General features: G+C 43.4%; 1 protein-coding gene across 1 annotated transcript; it reads right to left on the bottom strand.

Annotated features, from left to right (window-relative positions):
- Positions 1 to 403: 403 nt before the first annotated feature.
- pld3 (phospholipase D family member 3) lies at positions 404 to 8,118 on the bottom strand (the record flags this gene model as incomplete). Its single annotated transcript, XM_079225426.1, has 11 exons — positions 404 to 1,711; positions 3,140 to 3,239; positions 3,383 to 3,548; positions 3,688 to 3,827; positions 3,929 to 4,126; positions 4,805 to 4,932; positions 5,940 to 6,057; positions 6,164 to 6,344; positions 7,204 to 7,361; positions 7,455 to 7,505; positions 8,092 to 8,118. 11 exons carry the CDS (start codon positions 8,116 to 8,118, stop codon positions 1,524 to 1,526), a joined length of 1,455 nt encoding a protein of 484 aa, XP_079081552.1. The 3' UTR covers positions 404 to 1,523.
- Positions 8,119 to 19,649: the final 11,531 nt, after the last annotated feature.

The raw sequence follows: 19,649 nt of genomic DNA, 5'->3' as shown, positions 1-19,649 counted from the left end.
CTTCCACGCTACTTCCCTACAACTGAATTTTACATGACTATATATCTGTTTGTAAGAGGACTCTTCCACTTTGAGCTACCTTCTGTGGCTCAGTAATTAATCCGGCCTGACTAAGAGAAGGTCGTCCTACAGCATCAGACCTTCTGCACATTATTATATTCCAATTAACGCTGTAGCTCTAGAGGCCATTCTAGTTGGACTCAATATTGGTATAGTCATGGTATTTATCCCCCAGAATAATACTTCTCTCTAATACACCTCAATGTTTCTCACACTGTCTTCGATCCTGCAGCTCTTTTGTTTGATGAAACGTTGTGCAACATAAGAATGAAACAAACAGTCATAGTGGAAAGTGAGGCTGGAAAGAAATGAATATATGGAAATCAGAGGGAAGAACTTTGATTAAAATACGTTTATTGAGAGTGATTTCTGTATGAAGAGGAAGCTGATAAGGACAGTACACAATAATTCTACCAGCACGCCACGACTAGCGTCTTCAGACGGTTGTCATAACAACCACCTCTCCAGCAATTGGTTCTTTCAATCACTCCACACAGTGGAAATTAAACTTCCAATCTATTTTGTACACCTCTGATTTAGTATTAAATGAGTTTATTGAAGAAGGAAAACAGTCATGAAGAATGAGAGTGGACTATAAAAAGCCTGCATCTTATTGACAGCAGAGGCACAGCTCACCAGCTTGAACATTCGTTATTCCAGTCTACTTCAGCAAACTAAAATGATGAATTAAGAAAAAAAAAAAGTTACTCCCTGAAATAAGCTGGGATATTAAAAACAAAAACTCCCACTGAGGCTGATGTTGACAAGGTTTTTACAACTAGAAAGTGATCAATGAATAGACCACTGGATATGGAATTATCCCTGTGATTCATCTTGAAACAGACCGAACTAAAAGAAGCTGACTCAGCGACCTCTTCTGCTACTGGCCTTATAGTACGTGGCATTAACCACGTGATTAATTAAAGTCAGTTGGAGGTTTTCAGGAGAAACAACTGCCTGTTCATGGTTTAACGATACCACCGACGTGGTCCGATGCTACGGATGTCTTATTACACACATGGAGTTTGGATCCAGGGACAGCTTTGATAGAAACACAAAAGAGATGCAAAATAATTATTGCCTTAAAAAATTAAAAACAGGCACCTATGAACAACCCTTTGACAGCGTTAGACTGGCAGTACTGGGCAGTTTACTGGTTCGATGGCACATTAATCTGGTCAAATAGGAGTCGGCACTAAAGCTGTGGTTAGCCGGGTTTACTGGAAGTCAACTATCTCCTGTTGGAACTTGGCCAACTGTGAAACTCCACTTCGCTGTGAGGTCGTCCGATTGCTCAACTCAAGAGTTTCCATGTTCACTGTGGGAACAACCGTCTCAGCTGGCTGGTGCAAAATGCCCGAGACATTAAACACTAAAACAAATGGGGCACTGTAGCACTGCAACCCGTGTTGGAACAGAAGCGTCCACGTTGCCCGTGGTATCTGGAGCACCGGCTGTCGGACCTAACACAAGTGTTTGAGGTTGGAGTGCTGTGTGAGAGGGGTGCTGTAGTCTGAGTCCCAGTCCCTCTCGAACACGGCCCTCAGCTGCTGTTGGACGGTCGGCTCCGGGGACTGCGACGCAGTCTGGTTGACAACCAGCGCCGAGCCGGCTGTGCTCACGAAGTAGTCGCCGGACCAGTTAGACGTTCCTGAAGACACAAACAAACACACAGATGTGTGTGTGTGTGTGTGTGTATATATATATATATATATATATATATATATATATATATATATATATATATATATATATATATATATATAAATAAATACATAAATAAATAATAGCAGTCCCACATCACTAGCAAGATAAATCACTGTTTTTGTTAGAATTTCAACTTCTACACTGCAAGTAAGTTTCTAGAAGGTTTAGTAAAGGTATAGAAAACCAACAGACCCAACAGGCATGACGTGCATGCTGCTGATTCTGTGAAACTGAATAATTTACTGAAAGGGCCGTGTTAAAAAAAAATAGCAGTGTCGAGTTCAATTAGTGAGGTCATTGATTATGTGAACATAATAGGTGTTAAACAGGTGGCCCTCATTTAAGGATCAAAACAACTGATGCTGCATATGCTGGCTGTGCATTTGTCCTTGAAAACCAGAGTAAAATGGGTCGTTCAAGACACTGTTCAGAAGAAGAGCGTTCTTTGATTAAGAAATTAATAAAAGAGGGGAAAACCTATAAAGAAGTGCAGAAAATGATAGGCTGTTCAGCTAAAATGATATCAAACGCTTTGAAAGGGCAGCCAAAACCAGAAAGGCGAGGCAAAGGCTCAGCCAATGATCAGCTCCAGGGATCAAAGAAGATCTAAGATTGCCTGTGAGTACTGTAACAATCAGACAACGTCTATGTGAAGCCAAGCTACCAGCAAGAAGCCCCCGCAAAGTCCCATTGTTAAAAAAAAGACATGCTGAAGCGGTTACAATGTGCCAAAGAATACATTGACTGGCCTAAAAAGAAATGGCGTAATATTTTGTAGACTGATGAGAGTAAGATTGTTCTTTTTGGGTCTAAGGGCCACAGACAGTTTGTCAGACGTCCTGCAAACACTGAATTCAAGCCACGGTACACAGTGAAGACGGTGAAGCATGGTGGTGCAAGCATCATGATATGGGGATGTTTCTCGTACTACGGCGTTGGTCCTATTCATCGCATACCAGGGATCATGGATCAGTTTGAGTACATCGGAATACTGGAAGAAGTCATGTTGCTGTATGCTGAAGAGGAAATGCCCTTGAAATGGATGTTTCAACAAGGCAATGACCCCAAACACACCAGTAAGCATGTCAACACTGCTATTTTTTTTAACATTATATTTCTTGGTTTTCTGTAAAATATTATCAAATTCAATTACTTTTTCCAATTTTCTTGCTTTGAAATAGAATGTGCAGAGTCCCCAATGCATTTGTGTTCATTAAAATACAATTTATTTGACGAATTTTGAGGTTTACTCACCTTTTTAAACACACTGCTATTATTATGAACATAACTGTATATATATATATATACACAGTCAGATGTGACTATTACTATTCTCATTATGGATTAAGTGTGCAGTGTGCGTGCAGCGTACCTATGTAGGCTATCTTATCGGTCACCATGTACTTGTTGTGGTTGACTCTGGCAAAGGGAATCTCCTTCTGCTTGGGGCTGGCCGGCACCACAAACAGCCTCTGTATGAGGGAAATAACGGCCATCAGGTTATTTGAATTTCCCTATAAAATACGCATTAAATAACATGAACAAACTCCTTTTTCTGTGGCAGAGGACACACGACCAGTTCTTCATGTAAAGACACACAAGAGGAGCTACTCACCACCTGGATGTCCAGCCTGCTCTTGGGGTCGTACACGGAGGCCAGAGACTTCAGGAAGGGAAACATGACCGGTGTGGTGCTGGCCCAGCAGCTGATCAGCAGGCGCACCTTGACCCGCTTCTCGTACCCGACTCGCCTCAACTGGGTGTCGATGTCGGCCCAGTACCTGCAGAGGGAGGAGGCTCATTAAAGCTTCATGGCGCTAAATGGTAACTCCAGGGTGTCAGCGGCGGTGCTTCACTGACTATAAAGCTGAACTCTGACTCTTCTAAACTGTCCTCCCTGTAGTGACGTGCCAGCTCTACCTTTTAGGATGGGAAAACTCCATGGTGGGCAAGTAGTTCATGACAGCGATGTAGATGAAGCTCTCGGCGTCCTCCATCACGCTGAGGATGGACTGAAGGTCTGACGTTCTACCGGCTGCACAGAAGGACGGAGGGGAACTCTTGAGGGGAGAGAAAAGAGATCTCGTAAATGATTTGTTCATTTTTAAGTAACGTGGGGGCCTTTAACAACAAAAAACTCCCGTCCCTGTCCGCAGCTCACCGACAGGTAGACGCTGGACGGCGTGCTGTTTAGCGCCAGCTGCAGGGGCGTATCCTTGTTGTAGAGGGTGGCGAAGCTGCTGGGCCAAGGGGATGGGATTGACTGACTGTCCCCCAGGAGCCAATAGGCTTCGAAGATCTTACCGAGGTCCGCAGCCAAGCAGCTGCAGTTGTAGACCACCGCGCCCAGCTCCTTCACCTGCACACCAGCAGAACATTCACTTCAATCACAGCTTTTTCACAGCTCGGAGATCTTTTTAAACTGCGGAGATGAGAAGAAGAAAAAACAACCGCAGAAGCAAAATACACAAAAATGTTTCGCTCACTATTAATACTAATTTCTAATTAAAATCTAATTCCTTCCTTTGACTTCGCTTGAATATTCGGATGTTTGGTGTCATTTGATTCCTCTAATTATTACATCATATCTCCGTGCAAATGATTTTTCTTTACACAAATGTCAGAATGCAAATGTTTAAAACCACAGTATTACTTCATATCAGGACAATATTTGATATACTTTTCTAAACTTATTTTGAATGACATTTCACTGGTAATTCCTGAAATTCAAAAAAACTAATAAATAGTCTCTGTTGTTTGCAGACATGGAGAAACCTCTGGGGTGTTGGTGCCCTCGGGACGCTCATGGCAGTGACAGCAAAATGAACAGGCCCCTGAATATCCGATAAGGAAAGCTACATTTGAAACTATTCTTTCTGTGAGGCGTGTGATCGAAAGTTTGAGTTGGCGAAAGAACTTCCTCCTAAAAGCAGAACATAATTCTGCTCATATGCCCAATACTTAATCATTATCTCCCGGGGAACCATAGAAGACATTTTCATTCACACAAACAGGATACAAAAATATAATGGGTAACCTGTGTGAGGGATCTCCAGTCCATGTTGGCGCTGCCGATGTAAATGTGTTTCTTGTCCACGACCCAGAACTTTGTGTGGAGGACTCCTGAGGTGAGCTCTTTCATGTTAACTGTCCTGATATCAGCTCCTACAACACACACACACACAAAGTAGTCATTATCGCCTGAATAACAAAGGTGATGACAAAATAATTGTATCCACAAGCTTAAGGGATAGTCTTTGTTCGTCTTTGTTCAGTGAGACCAGAGGACACTGGCAGCCGTCAAGAACTGAATCATATTCTGCCAGAGCAAAAACATTTGCTATTATATCATGTAACATGTAGCCAGATATGGAAAAGAACCAGTGTTTTTCACTAACTCAAAAGTTCAAAGAAATAATTAAATTATCTTTTAGGGTAAACAGCCTATTTAAAGTGACAATCCTTAAGATTTTCTGTCCGGCTAGAATTTCTATTTGAGAGAAAACTATGGTATTGTGCTCAAAGTTTGGAGTCCAAAAATGACATACTAATGTAATTTTTCAGAATTGGGTGTGTTGTTCCAGTTCTTGTGTGTACACACCTGGCAAATATCTAAATATTGCAACACTTCACTAAGGTGTTTCCTCCTTCAGCTATAGATAGTGACTTAACGGACATTTATTTAAATGAAAATCTTTGAGACTGCCACTTAAATGTAGAAAATAAAAATAGATAATAGCTCAGCGTCCTTAATCAATTTAACCCCCCGGTGTTAATGTAACCTTTACCCATAAAGCATTGCTTAATTTCAACTGGTTTGATTGAAAATACAGACCAGGGATACTCATATTTTTTATATTATCTATATGTCAATATTATTGTACACAATGTTTTTGTGATGTTGAAATATTTGGTATCCTCATCAAACTGCTGTTTCACGCAATAAAGTGTATTCGACTGTTATACTTTAGATGAAACAATCACCATGTGATGACGTCATAGCCCTCCCTCCCAATTCCCCAGTTAGCTCTCAGATGAAACGCAAAGTCGCAAAAAGCGATCTTAAAAAATTTGAATATGAAATAACTGGTCAGCCTGACTAAAAGCTTAACAGGAAGTCAACATCAACCCGAGCGTCGGTCTGACACGCGCAGGTACAAAGTAAAGGCCACCTGAGTCGTTGAGAAGTCTGAGGTCTCCTTGCGGTTGACTCCTCTGTGGTGTGTTCACTGCAATACGAACAGAGAGCTTCCCGGAGAGGTCGGCCAGTGTCTTCAGAATGGTCTCTCCCTGTGAACACAGCGAAGAAAGACGATCTTACTTTGTCTATAAACGGATACTTTGAGAAATAAAACTGATTCTGGGGCCATTTGGGCCGATCACAGCTCCGGCTGACCTGATTGGCTGATGGCTCGTGAGTGCCGGTGTCTTCATTAGTGAGCGTCCAATAAAAGGAGGCAATGTCGACACTGCTGCGGGCCTCGCCCATCAGATTGAGCCAGGCCTGGAAGATGGTGGGGTGAGTGGTGCTGGAGTTAAACTCCAGACCTTCAGGAATGCTCTCCACCAAAACAATCCTGACAGGGGGAGAAAGACGGCTGTGTGACAATGATTCAGAATATCTGTACTCCTTTCCTGCAGTGCACTGTATTGCTTGACCAATAGAGAGGCGAAGTCCCGCCCCTTCCGGTGCCCCCCCCATGGGACCTTATTTTATAAAGAAATATGTACGGTAGTCAACGAAAGACATATTATTTTAAAATCCCGTTTGAATTGTGCCATAAATTACACATATGATGTTTGTGAATTAAAAAAAGAGAGTTGGAAGTTATGAAATGTATTATCTGTGTTTACAAAATCGTATACTTACACTTTTATGACGACATGCAACTTTTGTTAAAATTGACAAACATCGTACGTGTAATTGATGGCACAATTCAAACGGGATCCAAAAATTATTTATTCAAGAAATGCGGGACTTGGCCTCTCAGTTAGCTTCTCACGGGTATATTAAATGACACGTCAGTCGTTGAGAAGCTAAAGAAATTGTAGTAAAGAAATGACAAAGATGCATTACACGTTTGAGGCCATTTAGAATCATCGTTTGTCGGGATTGTTTTTCCAACTGTAAAATGTCTCACGATTCACAAAACAATGTCCACTCACTCATGCCTGCTTGTTTGTTTGTTATGGAGCTTTGGATCGAACGGACTATTGAGCTTAACTTTTAAGTGCTTTGAACATTGAAAATCTGCAGAATCTTATGAGCTCTGAACTTTGAATTGACATCAGTCTCACACGCAAGTCTGTTGATCCATATTTAAAAGCACTCACGTTACACATCGGCTATTTAAAAGAGCTGATGTGAGACATGAGAGCTGACTGTGTGTGTGTGTGTGTGTGTGTGTTTGTGTGCGTGCGTGCGTGTGTGCTTACTTGCAGGGGTCTGAGCAAGACTCTCGGCGGGGTGGATGGAGGCTGCTGCTCGGGGCCGGGCGGGAGGAGGAAACCCTCGGTGTCAGGACGACGTAGAGGGCCGTGGCGGCCAGCAGCACAGCGGCCACCGTGACCAGAGCTATCACGCACCTGCAGTTCTGAGAGTGTGCGGGGTGGGAGGCGATTTGTTGTTTTACAAAATAAATGAACATGACTTTAAGTGAGTTAGTGTGAGTGTATGTGCAATGTACCGTCTGTGCTTTCCGGTTGGCTTCTTGTCTCCTTCTCTCCACGTCCACCAGCTACAGGCAGCAGAAGAATACATGAACACTATGAGGATGCAATATATTTTCTGATTGGGAACCACACACAAGCCTTCATCAAAATACAAGCTACTACTATATAAACTAATATTAAAGTGGATATGGCAAAGCAGGGAGACATTTACAGCCGTAAATGTGCAAAACTAATTTTATAATTTGTTAATATTACTATCTCTGTTTATGATTAAAACATGTTATAAGAGTGACTCTATGAAACAGAGACGTGGGGTGAGCAGTCATCTTACGACAGACGGTACGAGGTGTTCTGATCGGAGGAACAAGCTCGCCGAATTTAACAGAAAGCATTTTCTTTCTTTTAAAATACAGCACACATTCTTAGGGGTTATGTATTAATATCGTAAATAACAGATTAATTAAACTTTTAGGTCACACAATTTCAAAATAAAAGATGCCAGTCTCAAGTTACATGAGTCAAAAGGGATGTGTTAAACTTGATTGTGAAATGTGGAAAAACAGACCATCACATTAGAGAAGCTTTACCCAGTAAATGTCTGGTGTTTTTTATATAATACATCATTCACAATCTTTACAAAATGAACATTACCTGGTTGTAAGCAATGTCCGTCTTCATTGTGAAAGAAGGAATGCTTTGATGTTTCAGCTTCAGGTCAGATAAAAGCTCCACAAATCTAAAAAAGCAACAAGTGGAACAAAAACACAGAATGTTACATCATACCTTCATGTTTCCAAAGTGAAGATTTGATGAATAACAAGACAACGGAGCACAACAAGGAAACTCTGATTTGATGAAGTAGAACTATATGAATTTGACCATCTAAAAATTTGAGTAAATGATGCACAGCACACACACACACACACACACACACACACACACACACTGCCTAACCTTTACGGACGCGACAAAGAGAAGGCTCTCGATGTTTTCAACGCCACGGACAGAGAATGACCCGCACAGCTCACCTCTAGCACAAAGACACACACGCCTCCAGCTGCTGGGAGCTGAGCTCACAACCCCCCTCCAAAAAAAACCCCTTTTTACTGGAATCTTTGTCTCGCGACTTATGATGACCGCTTAAAAGAGAGAGGAAGCCTGAATGCTGACAGCAGCAGTGTGACTGTGAGGCTTCAGTATCTGTGGCTTTGTGTCTCCTTACAGAGACGCGTGACTCATTGCGGCTGACGGCGCGTGAGGAACAAACAATTGAAAACATTCTGGTTTGGGATCAATCCTGAGAGCCTGGAAGGTTTTCAGTCATGCAAACGGAGGACACAAGCTCTTCGACAAGTGCAGAATACTTGGTTTTTAAGCGACTGGATTTTCCTTGACACCGATTAAACAGAAGATTAAACACTTCCTGCTCGAGCCAAACATATGTAGTTTAATGCTCTTGTGTATGCTTATTGTTTTTAAGAGAGAAGAAAAAGGAAGAAAACAGTAAAACATTTCAGCTGTGTGATTTTAGAAAACCAAAACAATGCTGAGCTGTACTGGAACAGAGTCTGGGATAATGAATGAATGAATGAAGGTTGAAGATATTATATTCTATATTTTGGGATAAAAAATATTGATTCAATGAATACACCTGAAGCGGTAACACAGGGTTCTCCAGCAGCACATGCATCTCCTCTTGCATTGATCTCCACAAAGCAGGTGGTCTATTTACTCTCTGGATGATTGACACTGGTCAAAGTAAACAAACACACTTGCAATGGTTTTTTGGCAACACCACGGGACAGAGAGGCTCGTGTCTTTGGCAGGGGAACACATCGTTACACAGAACCACACGTGAAGGGAGGAACACGTCTGACACGAACTTTTGGGCTCGAGGTGAAATAATGGGATAAGTGAAATGACGTCAGCTCACTCAGCGCGAGCGAGCGGAAACAGGAACGTGACGTAACGTTAGTTCACGTTAGAGTGGCGAAGATAACACCAAAAAAAAGTTATTAAAAAGAAACACGTTAGGTTGAGAAGCAATAACCCACGTTTGACTGTAACGGCTTTAACAGTACATAACAATTCCTACTAAAAAGCCGTTAAGTATCATTTAGCTCCCTGAGCAGCCGAAGAGTCGCTGACCGCAACAACTGAACACAAACAAAGTCCGTTTCAGCCGTCAAGCAGTCGACCCACCTGTCCTCATTCGTCCAGGTGAGAGTCGAAGCCCCGGCGTCTGCTCGGCACGTTTACGGTTGTTGTTTCTTCGTAAAACACACGGAGGACAAAGAAGAAGCTCGTTCGCCGCACTGTTTACAGCCCTGGTTTGGAAACAGACGGGTCGGGACGCGGAGGAAGGGAGAGGGTCATGTGACCTGAGCCGGACAGCCAATCAGAGGGGAGCTTTTGGCGTGACGTAGAACAGGCGAGTTACAGTCGTGCAGTTCTCTGTTCTTCCCACAAGAGGGCGCTTATTATCCATGCGAGTGATACAAAGCAGGCGCACAATATACTGAGGGGAGACGCTACGAGTGAATAGGGTCAACTAAACTCGGTTAGGCATCACCGTGAAACTTCCTAGGTTGATTACCTACATTAATACATTTCCTGCAGTGTTTCAGCCCCCCCAAAAGGTTGTAGTGGTGGTTTAATCCAGGGGACAGGGTCTTACTTGACCTCTGGCCTGACTTCCCAGATGAAGGTCACCTTCTTTTCTTCTGACAGATGATAAACAGCGGCTATAACAAACAACTAAATTAATAGACGGATGGTGCAGCTGTTCCACATGTTACAGGGACAGTTCACCCCCAAGTCCTTTGAACGCTTATAGTCCTGTCCCACCTCAAAACCCTCATTGACCCACTCCTGAACCCCCTGCAGTTCGCCTACAGAGCCAACAGGTCTGTAGATGATGCTGTCAACATGGCCCTCCACTACATTCTCCAGCCTCTGGACTCCCCAGGAACCTACGCCAGGATCCTGTTTGTGGACTTCAGCTCTGCCTTTAATACCATCATCCCGTCCCTGCTGCAGGACAAGCTCTCCCAGCTACACATGCCCGACTCCACCTGCAGGTGGATCACAGACTTCCTGACTGACAGGAAGCAGCATTGAGGCTCTCGGACCATCAGCACTGGTTCCCCCTAAGGCTGCGTTCTTTCCCTCTGCTCTTCTCCCTGTACACTAACAGCTGCACCTCCAGTCACCAGTCCGTCAAGCTCCTGAAGTTCGCAGATGACACCACCCTCATCTGGTGGGGACGAGTCCGCCTACAGGTGGGAGACTGACCACCTGGTGACCTGGTGCAGCCAAAACAACCTGGAGCTCAACGTTCTGAAGACAGTGGAGATGGTTATGGACTTCAGAAAGAAGCAGCCCCACCCACCCCTCTCATCCTGTGTGACTCCCCCGTCGCCGCTGTGGAGTCCTTCCGCTTCCTGGGCTCCATCCTAACCCAGGACCTCAAGTGGGAGCTGAATATCAGCTCTATCACTAAGAAGGCTCAGCAGAGGATGTTCTTCCTGAGGCAGCTGAAGAAATTCAACCTACCAAAGACCATGATGGTGCACTTCTACACTGCCATCGTTAAGTCCATCCCCTGCTCCTCCATCACCATCTGGCACACCGCAGCCACTGCCAAGGACAAGGCCAGACTGCAGCGTATCATCCGCTCTGCTGAGAGGGTGATTGGCTGCAATCTGCCGTCCCTCCAGGACTTGTTCGCTTCCAGGACTCTGAAACGAGCAAGAAAGATTGTAGCTGACCCCTCTCACCCTGGACATGACTTGTTTGAGTCCCTTCCCTCTGACAGGAGGCTGCGTTCCATCAGGACCAAGACCTCAAGCCACACTAACAGTTTTTTCCCGTCGGCAGTCGGGCTCATCAATAAAGCCCAGGGCCCTATTTCTCGTACCTGGCTAAACAGAGTCAAGCAAATGTCCTAATCTCCAGTTTAAATTAGCGAGATGATTGACATCAGGCTATCTGGGTTTCTTCACGGCTGATCCGCGCTGAAACGGTCTCGTTAATTCTAGCCAGACGTCAGTCATCTGGATAAATGCGCGCGCCCGCTCCTCTTCAGAAGGGATAATAATGGAGCACTGACACCATGATGTTCTAACAGTACAGTGGCGAATAAACTCAGAGGAACCTCTGTTTATTTCTCTAATGAGAAGCAGGAGATGATCACCAAGGCATATGAGGAAGTCAATACCGTAGTCATTCACAGCAAACGCGTTGCGAATATTCCAACGTTTTTGCAACATTGTTGCCCTGAACGCAACTTTAACAGCGACCCCGCTGCGAGACATAAGCGTCACAAATATATCAGACAAGTTAAATGAGTCAGTGCTGGGAAAATGTATCGGCAAATTTTAAGTGTTTCATCACCCAAATCAATCAGATTATATTTACGAATAAATATATACTTATGAGGATATATGTACTGTATGCACGTATGAATCATGTATTATATATGTGTATATGAGTTTGAATATGTGTATGGGCGGATCAGTATGTATGTATTATTCATAATCAGAAATTCAATCAATTGAAGCAGTGAAAATAAATTATGTGTGATTCTCTGTATTCTCATCACAATCACCTTAATCATGTTCTACAATAATGATATGTATGGTGTACTAATAACACTGTCATATAATTATGAGTGCTTTCAGCACATCCATAAGTTTCTTAAGAACTAAATAAACTTAAGAACAGATCGGCATGCAGCGGCTGATAGTCTGTGTCTGAGACGGGCGATCAGCTGCGCCTGTGGTGATCAATGTCCGCGGCTCGAGAAGCTCTCGTAAATAAATTATTTCTTGCCGTCAAAATCTATATCGCCGCGTAAAGGAAGACATGATAATGTAAAGGATGGATCCTGGCGATCTGAAAGAACTTTCTCCCTATAACACTAATATAACTAATATCGCTCCTTCATAAATGAGGAAGTGAGCTGCCTTTTTTGTCCGGTGGGAGTGTCCATCTTATCCAGTGAATTTCAGTAAGCCTGCCCGGGAGCAGGTTTAAATTTTTGGATGTGTTGCTATGGTGATTTATCTAAGCTTGCTTCGAGAAACCGAGAAAGCCTGACCTACGTCATCTTATCCTGACAATTAGCCCGCTAACTCAGTAAGCCAGGTACGAGAAATAGGGCCCTGGTCCCCCACTGACTGACTCTGTCACCCCCAGGACTTTCCCTTCCGTCCACTTTCCTGCACATCCCTCCACACCTCATATTCATGCACTTGCCACTTTACTTTTTAAATGTTTTTATTTTTGCGCTTTGACCACAACAAACTTGAATACCACCTAGTTCCATTATACTGGCGAGAGGGCAGACATCTCGAAAACCAATATCTCCAATAATAAATTGCACTAAAGGTAAGAATACACATATTTACTTCAGATTTGGGGGTGAATTGACGTCTTCGCTTTAAGAAGACAGCTCTGAAAGACACCTGCCTGTCCCCTCGACTCCTCTCTCCTAGCGTCTCTTCCTTGCCGGCTGCGCTTGCATCTCAGGTGGGGAGGGACGAAGATGCTAAGAGAGGAGGAAGAGAAAGAGGAGAGGAATCGAGGATGTACACAGCCACAGGTGTGATAGCTGTGACTCGACAGGGGGCGCCACAGTGCAAGTGCAGACTTCAGGATCTTTGAGTTCTTATATATGAGGGATGGCTGGAAACAGAGAGATGATGATGCATATGGGAGGAGAGAGACAGAGTGCAGTTCATTTCCTCCAGCAGCTCACAACACAGAGAGACCACTAATTTTACTTAAAAACACTATGATAAATTTAGCCTTAAAAAGAAGTGTGGTGAATAGTCATGTTTCTTTTTGTTGGTGGTGAAAGCTGCAGGTTGATATGAGCGAAAGAGCCAGACTGAAAGCATTTGACACACACACACACACACACACACACACACACACACACACACACACACACACACACACACACACACACACACACACACACACACACATTTTATCTCCCCACTGTCTCTCCCCATTTTTATTATTATTATTTTGGAGCAATATAAACATTCACTTTTATGCGTGTTCATCTCCACTTCGAGATGCGTGTTGTGTGTGTGTGTCTGTGCAGGCGTGTGTGTAACCATAGAGACCATACCCCAGAATATCCCAGACAGTTTTATTTTTTTACAACAGCTTAGGCAGAATTATGGCGAGGTCGTAAAAAAGAAGCTGACGTGCTTCACTTCCGCAGCAGAGATCCATTTCTGTCCTCTCCGAGTCAGTAATGCTTTTATTTATTTTTCTGTCACCTACAAATCATAACACATCCTTTTAATGCGTTATTTGTTCTATAGTTAATCGTTCTTTGCTGTATTTCTATTTCTGTGTATGAGAGCGACGGAAAGTTAAATAAAGTTTGACAAAAATCCTGGTTTGTGTATTCACACCTGAACAATATAAATAATTTGGATTCTGATTGTTCACACTTTACACTCTTTACACAATAATGTGTAAAGAGTGAAAGTCTTCTGAGTACATCATGTACGAGCCCATACTGCATTCCCTCTTATTTTTAATCTATTATCTACTTCCTCAATCACCAAGAGCTTGCTGATAGCCTACCAACATACTGTAAAGGCTTTGTTATTTTCCTCCTGAGCTCCTTTTCCCCCAGAGGGTGTGTTTGTGTCCCAGTGATCCTGCGTCAGGGCTGAACCCGGTGAGTCACCGAGCCGCTACCTGAACTCAACCGTCTTTCATCGACAGCTCCACTTCCTGTTTTCCATCTCCGTGTAGTTCTGCTTAAAGACACCGTTTTGACCCAAATTACTTTCCCCTTTGCATTCTGGTTAATTGATTCTCCGTCGTCATCGTCGTCTCCATGTGCTTGAATTAATAATTGATTAAGTCTGAATTCCCCCTGTTCGGCGCTGTGCGGTGATGTAATCCTCTCAGTGGTCCTTGATGGGGTTTGAACTTTGACATATTCTATCAATTTTTTATTAATGGGTTGGAATCAAAAAGCGGCTTCTGTGAACTTGAGAATGTAAAAACAAAAAAAGCAACATAGCTGATAGCTGCAGGTTAATACAACTAAATCAAAGACCTGTTTACACCTGTGAATGTGTGAGATCATGCAAATAACAAGCCGTCTGGTTTTTTTTGTTGTTGTTTTGTTTGTCTTTTATTAAGTGAAGAGTCTCTCAGAGGTTTGAGTCTGCTATTTATGGGTGCGTAGGCCATAAAAAAAAAAACTGGTGACGTCACTAAAGCAAGCTGCTGATCCAGTGGCAACAGTTTTATAGCTGTGTTCAGATGGCAGAGTTACTACAACTGTAGTAACTGTAATATAATAAAAGACAATTCTTCAGCAGCACATTGGCTCCTCCTTCTGTAATATGTTTTCATTTTATTGGATAAAACATCTACTTAAATATTTGACTTTTCTCCACTCAATTATTTAGTTGGTTTTCATAGTTAAACCGAACTGATTACATGCTCTTCTATCTGGTAAAACAAACAAAAAACAAACCAAGAATGTTGTTCTCAGTTCCTGGAAAGTTTACACGTAGTGCTGAAACAATTTATTAATTAGTTAACCAACTAAAAAATTCTACGACAACGTTGAGAATCAATCCATGATGTAATCATCCAGACTTCCAGATAATTGTCGACCAAATAATGCATTGATTAAACAGCCGGATTTCTCTACTTTCCTGCAAAACAAACAATTTCCCTGTGGAGCCTCTGCAACTTTCCTTTATTTTCCCCTTGCTGTGCAGTCAACTCGTTTAAAGAAACATGTACGTCTCTTTTTCTGATCCAGGGTTCATTAAAATGATCATCTTTGTATCCCATAATGCAAATGGTGCTGCTGAGCAAACGGCAGGCCCGGGTTCACGCCCCCGGGTCAGCACCTGATGAACCGTTCTGACTCACGTCGTCCTGCTCTGCTTCATTCGTCATTCACCATTGATCTGTGGTTCTCTCGCATGTTCTCTTTCTGCCACTCAGCCTCCCTCCCTCCCTCTCTCTGTCACACACACATGCACACACACACAGCTTCCAGGATCTGTGCAGTTTAAGGATGTAGAGGAGGAAGTGGAACGGCGGCTCAGGTTGCTACGCACCAGTCACCACCCAACCAACTGACTGGCAGGCTGTTTGACTTGTTACAGGCTCGGTTGAAACGCAGGCTGTGTCTTCCGTTAAGCCCCGTTACCGCTGACCTCACTGATCACAACTACTTTACATAACTCCACCGACCCAAACCCTGAACTTCAATCTAATTCTGACCGTAAAAACCCTCAAGTCCCAGGTCCCGACCCTTCAAACGGCTCCGGGACTTTTTCCAAAGCTGTCTTCACTCGAGGTATAAAACTTCAACTTGGTCCTCAAAAACAAGAACACACACACACACACACACACACACACACACACACACACACACACACACACACACACACACACACACACACATACACACACACACACACACACACACACACACACAGCACACGGACCACACCTCTCCCAGTGCAGCGTGCCAGAACAAAACATTCCTTCAAGTCAGAGTTGCTCAACTCCTGACTTGTGATAACTTTTCTTCATGAGCTGAGGGACAACAATGCCTCTGCTCAGTTGTTCTATATGTAGGAATATTACTCCCTCTATATCCTTTTGCATCCACCTGTGACAGTTCACTCTCGAAATAAAAGAAGCATTAAACAAACTAGAACAAATGATTGTGGTTGATTCATGTGAACACTGTGGAACTCCAGATCAAACCCAGCCACTGAAATGGTAATTCAATTAGCGAATGAATAAAAAAATGACAGGAAGTAACTTTGCACTCTGAGCCAGTTTGTCCCGCTCACCCTTTCACCCATCTCTGAGCTGGACTCGGTGACGAGCGTGGGGGAGCAATGTGTGCGACAGCAGGGAGGCGGCACTCGTGAGCAAGAGAACAGGCCGTTCAGACACAGGTGAAGGTTGACAGATAGTCCAGATACTGGCGTGGAGGTCAAAGACGGGCTGTCGGGGAGGTCGCTATGCTCTTAAAGAAAAAAAAACATGATGCCGTGTTTGTTTCAAACACTTTTGCTGTAGCTACTTTTCATTGCAAAATTTCTCCTGTTGGGAAAAGCACACCCTGGTCGATCGGGCCTTCTGGGAGGCCGCTATGGTGCAGGCAATGAGGGAATGTTTGGAGGGTTGATAGCGTAGGAGAGAAAAGGACTGGAAAGTCATGGTTTAGTTTTTGCAAGTCAATATTTGACATTTAATTAAAAAGACACGAGCTGCACAGGTTCGCCTATTTTCATTTTTGTCTTTCGCTTTTGAAAAAACGATTAGCAAAAACTATCAGCAATTAGTTGAACACCTGCAGTTTCTGCAACGAATGTTTTTTCATGTGTCTGATCCCCAACATCCATTTTCTTGACATGCTGGCACAGTCCGCTCTCCACAGTTGGTCTGAAATAAGAAAAAAGGACTGAAACCCTCTCTGTAAGAGCGCCTATGTGGATCCAGTTGTTTTATTATACAGTGCAGATGCAACGGTTTTGAGACCTAAAAAGTTTTTTTTGCCACATTAGTGTGGACGTGGTGTGTGTTTTCAAGTGGACTTTGGGGGCTGTGTGTGTGTGTGTGTGTGTGTGTGTGTATGTGTGCGTGTGTGTGTGTGTGTGCTACGTGGGCAGCACAGGTCAGATAGAGCAGGTAACTGATTACCCAGTCCGGTCGAACCAGGTCTGTGTGGGAGGAGGTAGGTGGAGCATCCCGAGGTATACCTTTAGTTATCCTCATTAGTTTAACCCTTAAAGCCTTCGACCCTAAACTTTACACCCTGACCATGAATGCCGAGGATTTCCTCCGCATTGTTGTGCTTGAGGCTCGCTTTTGTCTCGCCTAAGACACAAGAAAAACAGACTGCGGCGGGCCGACCTTTTTAAGATTCTGCGGTTTGGACAAACAAGATTTGGCCAGTGAGGGTTTCGGATGACAAGCTGTTGGAGACACGAAAACCAGCGAGACTCGTGCAGATCCACTGAGCGGCACGAAGATGAAACACTTCAACCCAAGATGCTTTTTTAAATTTTTATTGACGTGTCATAATGTCACAGTAGACACAGCAACAGGGATCAATTTGGGGTTTACGTGTCTTGCTCAAGGACACAACAGCTTGGAATGGCAGAGCCGTGGCTTGAACCACCAATCCTCTGATTGAAGGACGGGCACGCTAACCACTGAGCCACAGTCTCCCCATGATAAGCACTTAGGGTGATGAGTTGATGGATCTGATGAAGACTGGGTGGAGCTGGAGAGGTGGAGGGCTGCGTAAGGGGCCGATCCACCTCTCAAAAATGCGTCCCCTTTCATCCGCGCCTTTTAAATGCCGCGCTTCGTGTTTTTCTAGCGTTTTTAGGCGCGCATAAAAGTTAAAATGTTCTCAACTTTTAAGCGTCTCACAGCTCATCAATGTCCCCCGGTTGCGCATGCAGGCCCGCTCCACAGGTTTTTGCCAAGGCGTTTTTGAAGCGGCTGCACTTTTAAAAGTCGCATCTGGTGTGATCGGCCACTAACAGCAACATGAATTAACTGAAGGTAGAGAGACAGTCGTATTTAAAAGAGACAGCAGCAAGATTACAGGCTAATGATGTCATTGTTTCGTTGTGCTTATTGGATTGAGAAGACCAGCTGATTTAAACAGCTGATGTCGTGATTGACAGCCCGAACAATGACAGCAAGTAAATATTGAGTAAGCATGCGTCAGGAGGCAGATGTTTGAGAAATAGCTGCAAGAGGATGGTCTTCTTGACTGAACTTCATATCACAGCTACAGACCAAAAAAAAGCTTCGGCTTCGCTGCCTAGAATGAGGAGGTGAAGCTAAAGTACTGAGGTTAAAGGTGAGGTTGGTTGTCATGGTGACCGGTTTTCAGTCAGTATCAAGGGTCTTATCAGCGCTCTCTAAACTTCTCTGATTGACAGCACTGGGATCAATAGGAACCACCTTTCGCATTCCCGTTCACTCGATTTGGGGAGTCGAAAAATAATCTATATAATAATGTCATATTGCAATTATTCATTAGTTTGAATATTCGGAGGGTTGAAACTCATTCTCCATAATGAACCTGGTTGTGATAGTGAATTCAGCTGCAGGGTCTGATTGGTCTGAGTGTCACAGGGGACACGAATGCACTAATGCTGCTCCGGCCTGTGATCACTACATGGACTCCTGCTGCTTCTGCTGAAGGACCTGAACCTCTGCTTTTACTCTAAAAACTGCACCACAAGGAAACCATCATTCAGAAGTTCAGCAGCGAAATAAGCAGCAAAAATAAAAGTCAAACTCAATAGGAAAATTCTCTTCTTTCATTAATTATTCCAAACATAATAAATTACTTTATTAATATTATCTGTAAAAACAATCATAGATTAAATATAGAAGTAAGTATAGAGTCACATAAAAAATGGAAACCACTCAATTAAAGTACCTTAGAATTATACTTTCCAGCACTAATTGTTCTGTTACTATCTTACTATGCTGCTACTTAATTATTACTATTGATAATTCTACTGTTACTACGACAGCTAAACTCATATTACTGTTACTATAGGCTTACTATAACAACTACTGCCGCTACTACTACCTGTACCGCTTGTGCTGCTTAAATCACTTTGATACTACCTCCTCTGTACACTAAAACTATCACTACAGCCAACGCCCATACTCATATTCCTTCATTTCCTCTACTCCCACCACTGCTGCTACAGCTAGTACAAGAGCTACTGCCAATACTTCTACTACTGCTATGACGGCCATCCCTCTCCAGCTACTACTTCCCGTAGTACTTCTATGCCTAAAAGTACGAGAGGTAGAAGTATTAGTACCTTAACTGCATGGCGGCTACAAATGCCACTATGATGAAAACGTGTGTGTGTGACTGTGAGCACTCACAGTGTGATCATGTGTTCTGCCTGAACAATCTGGACTAACTGTTGTGTACTGTTGTGAGTTTAACAGCTCCTCCAGACTCCCAAAAGGCCAATTGTTGTCATGTCTTCTTCTTGATTTTTAATTTTTTTTCTGTCCTCGCGCTTGTTCCCTTCCTTCAGTTCGCTATTGAAAACAAACAATATTAATAATGTATTCGAGTGTAGACAACAAAAGCTCCAGTCTCTGTCTGTCTGCCGCTGCCCCCAAAAACTCTCTGTGCC

This window comes from Taurulus bubalis (assembly GCF_910589615.1).
Source record: "Taurulus bubalis genome assembly, chromosome: 10".
Lineage (NCBI taxonomy): Eukaryota > Metazoa > Chordata > Actinopteri > Perciformes > Cottidae > Taurulus > Taurulus bubalis.
This window is presented reverse-complemented; position numbering and strand designations above follow the sequence as displayed.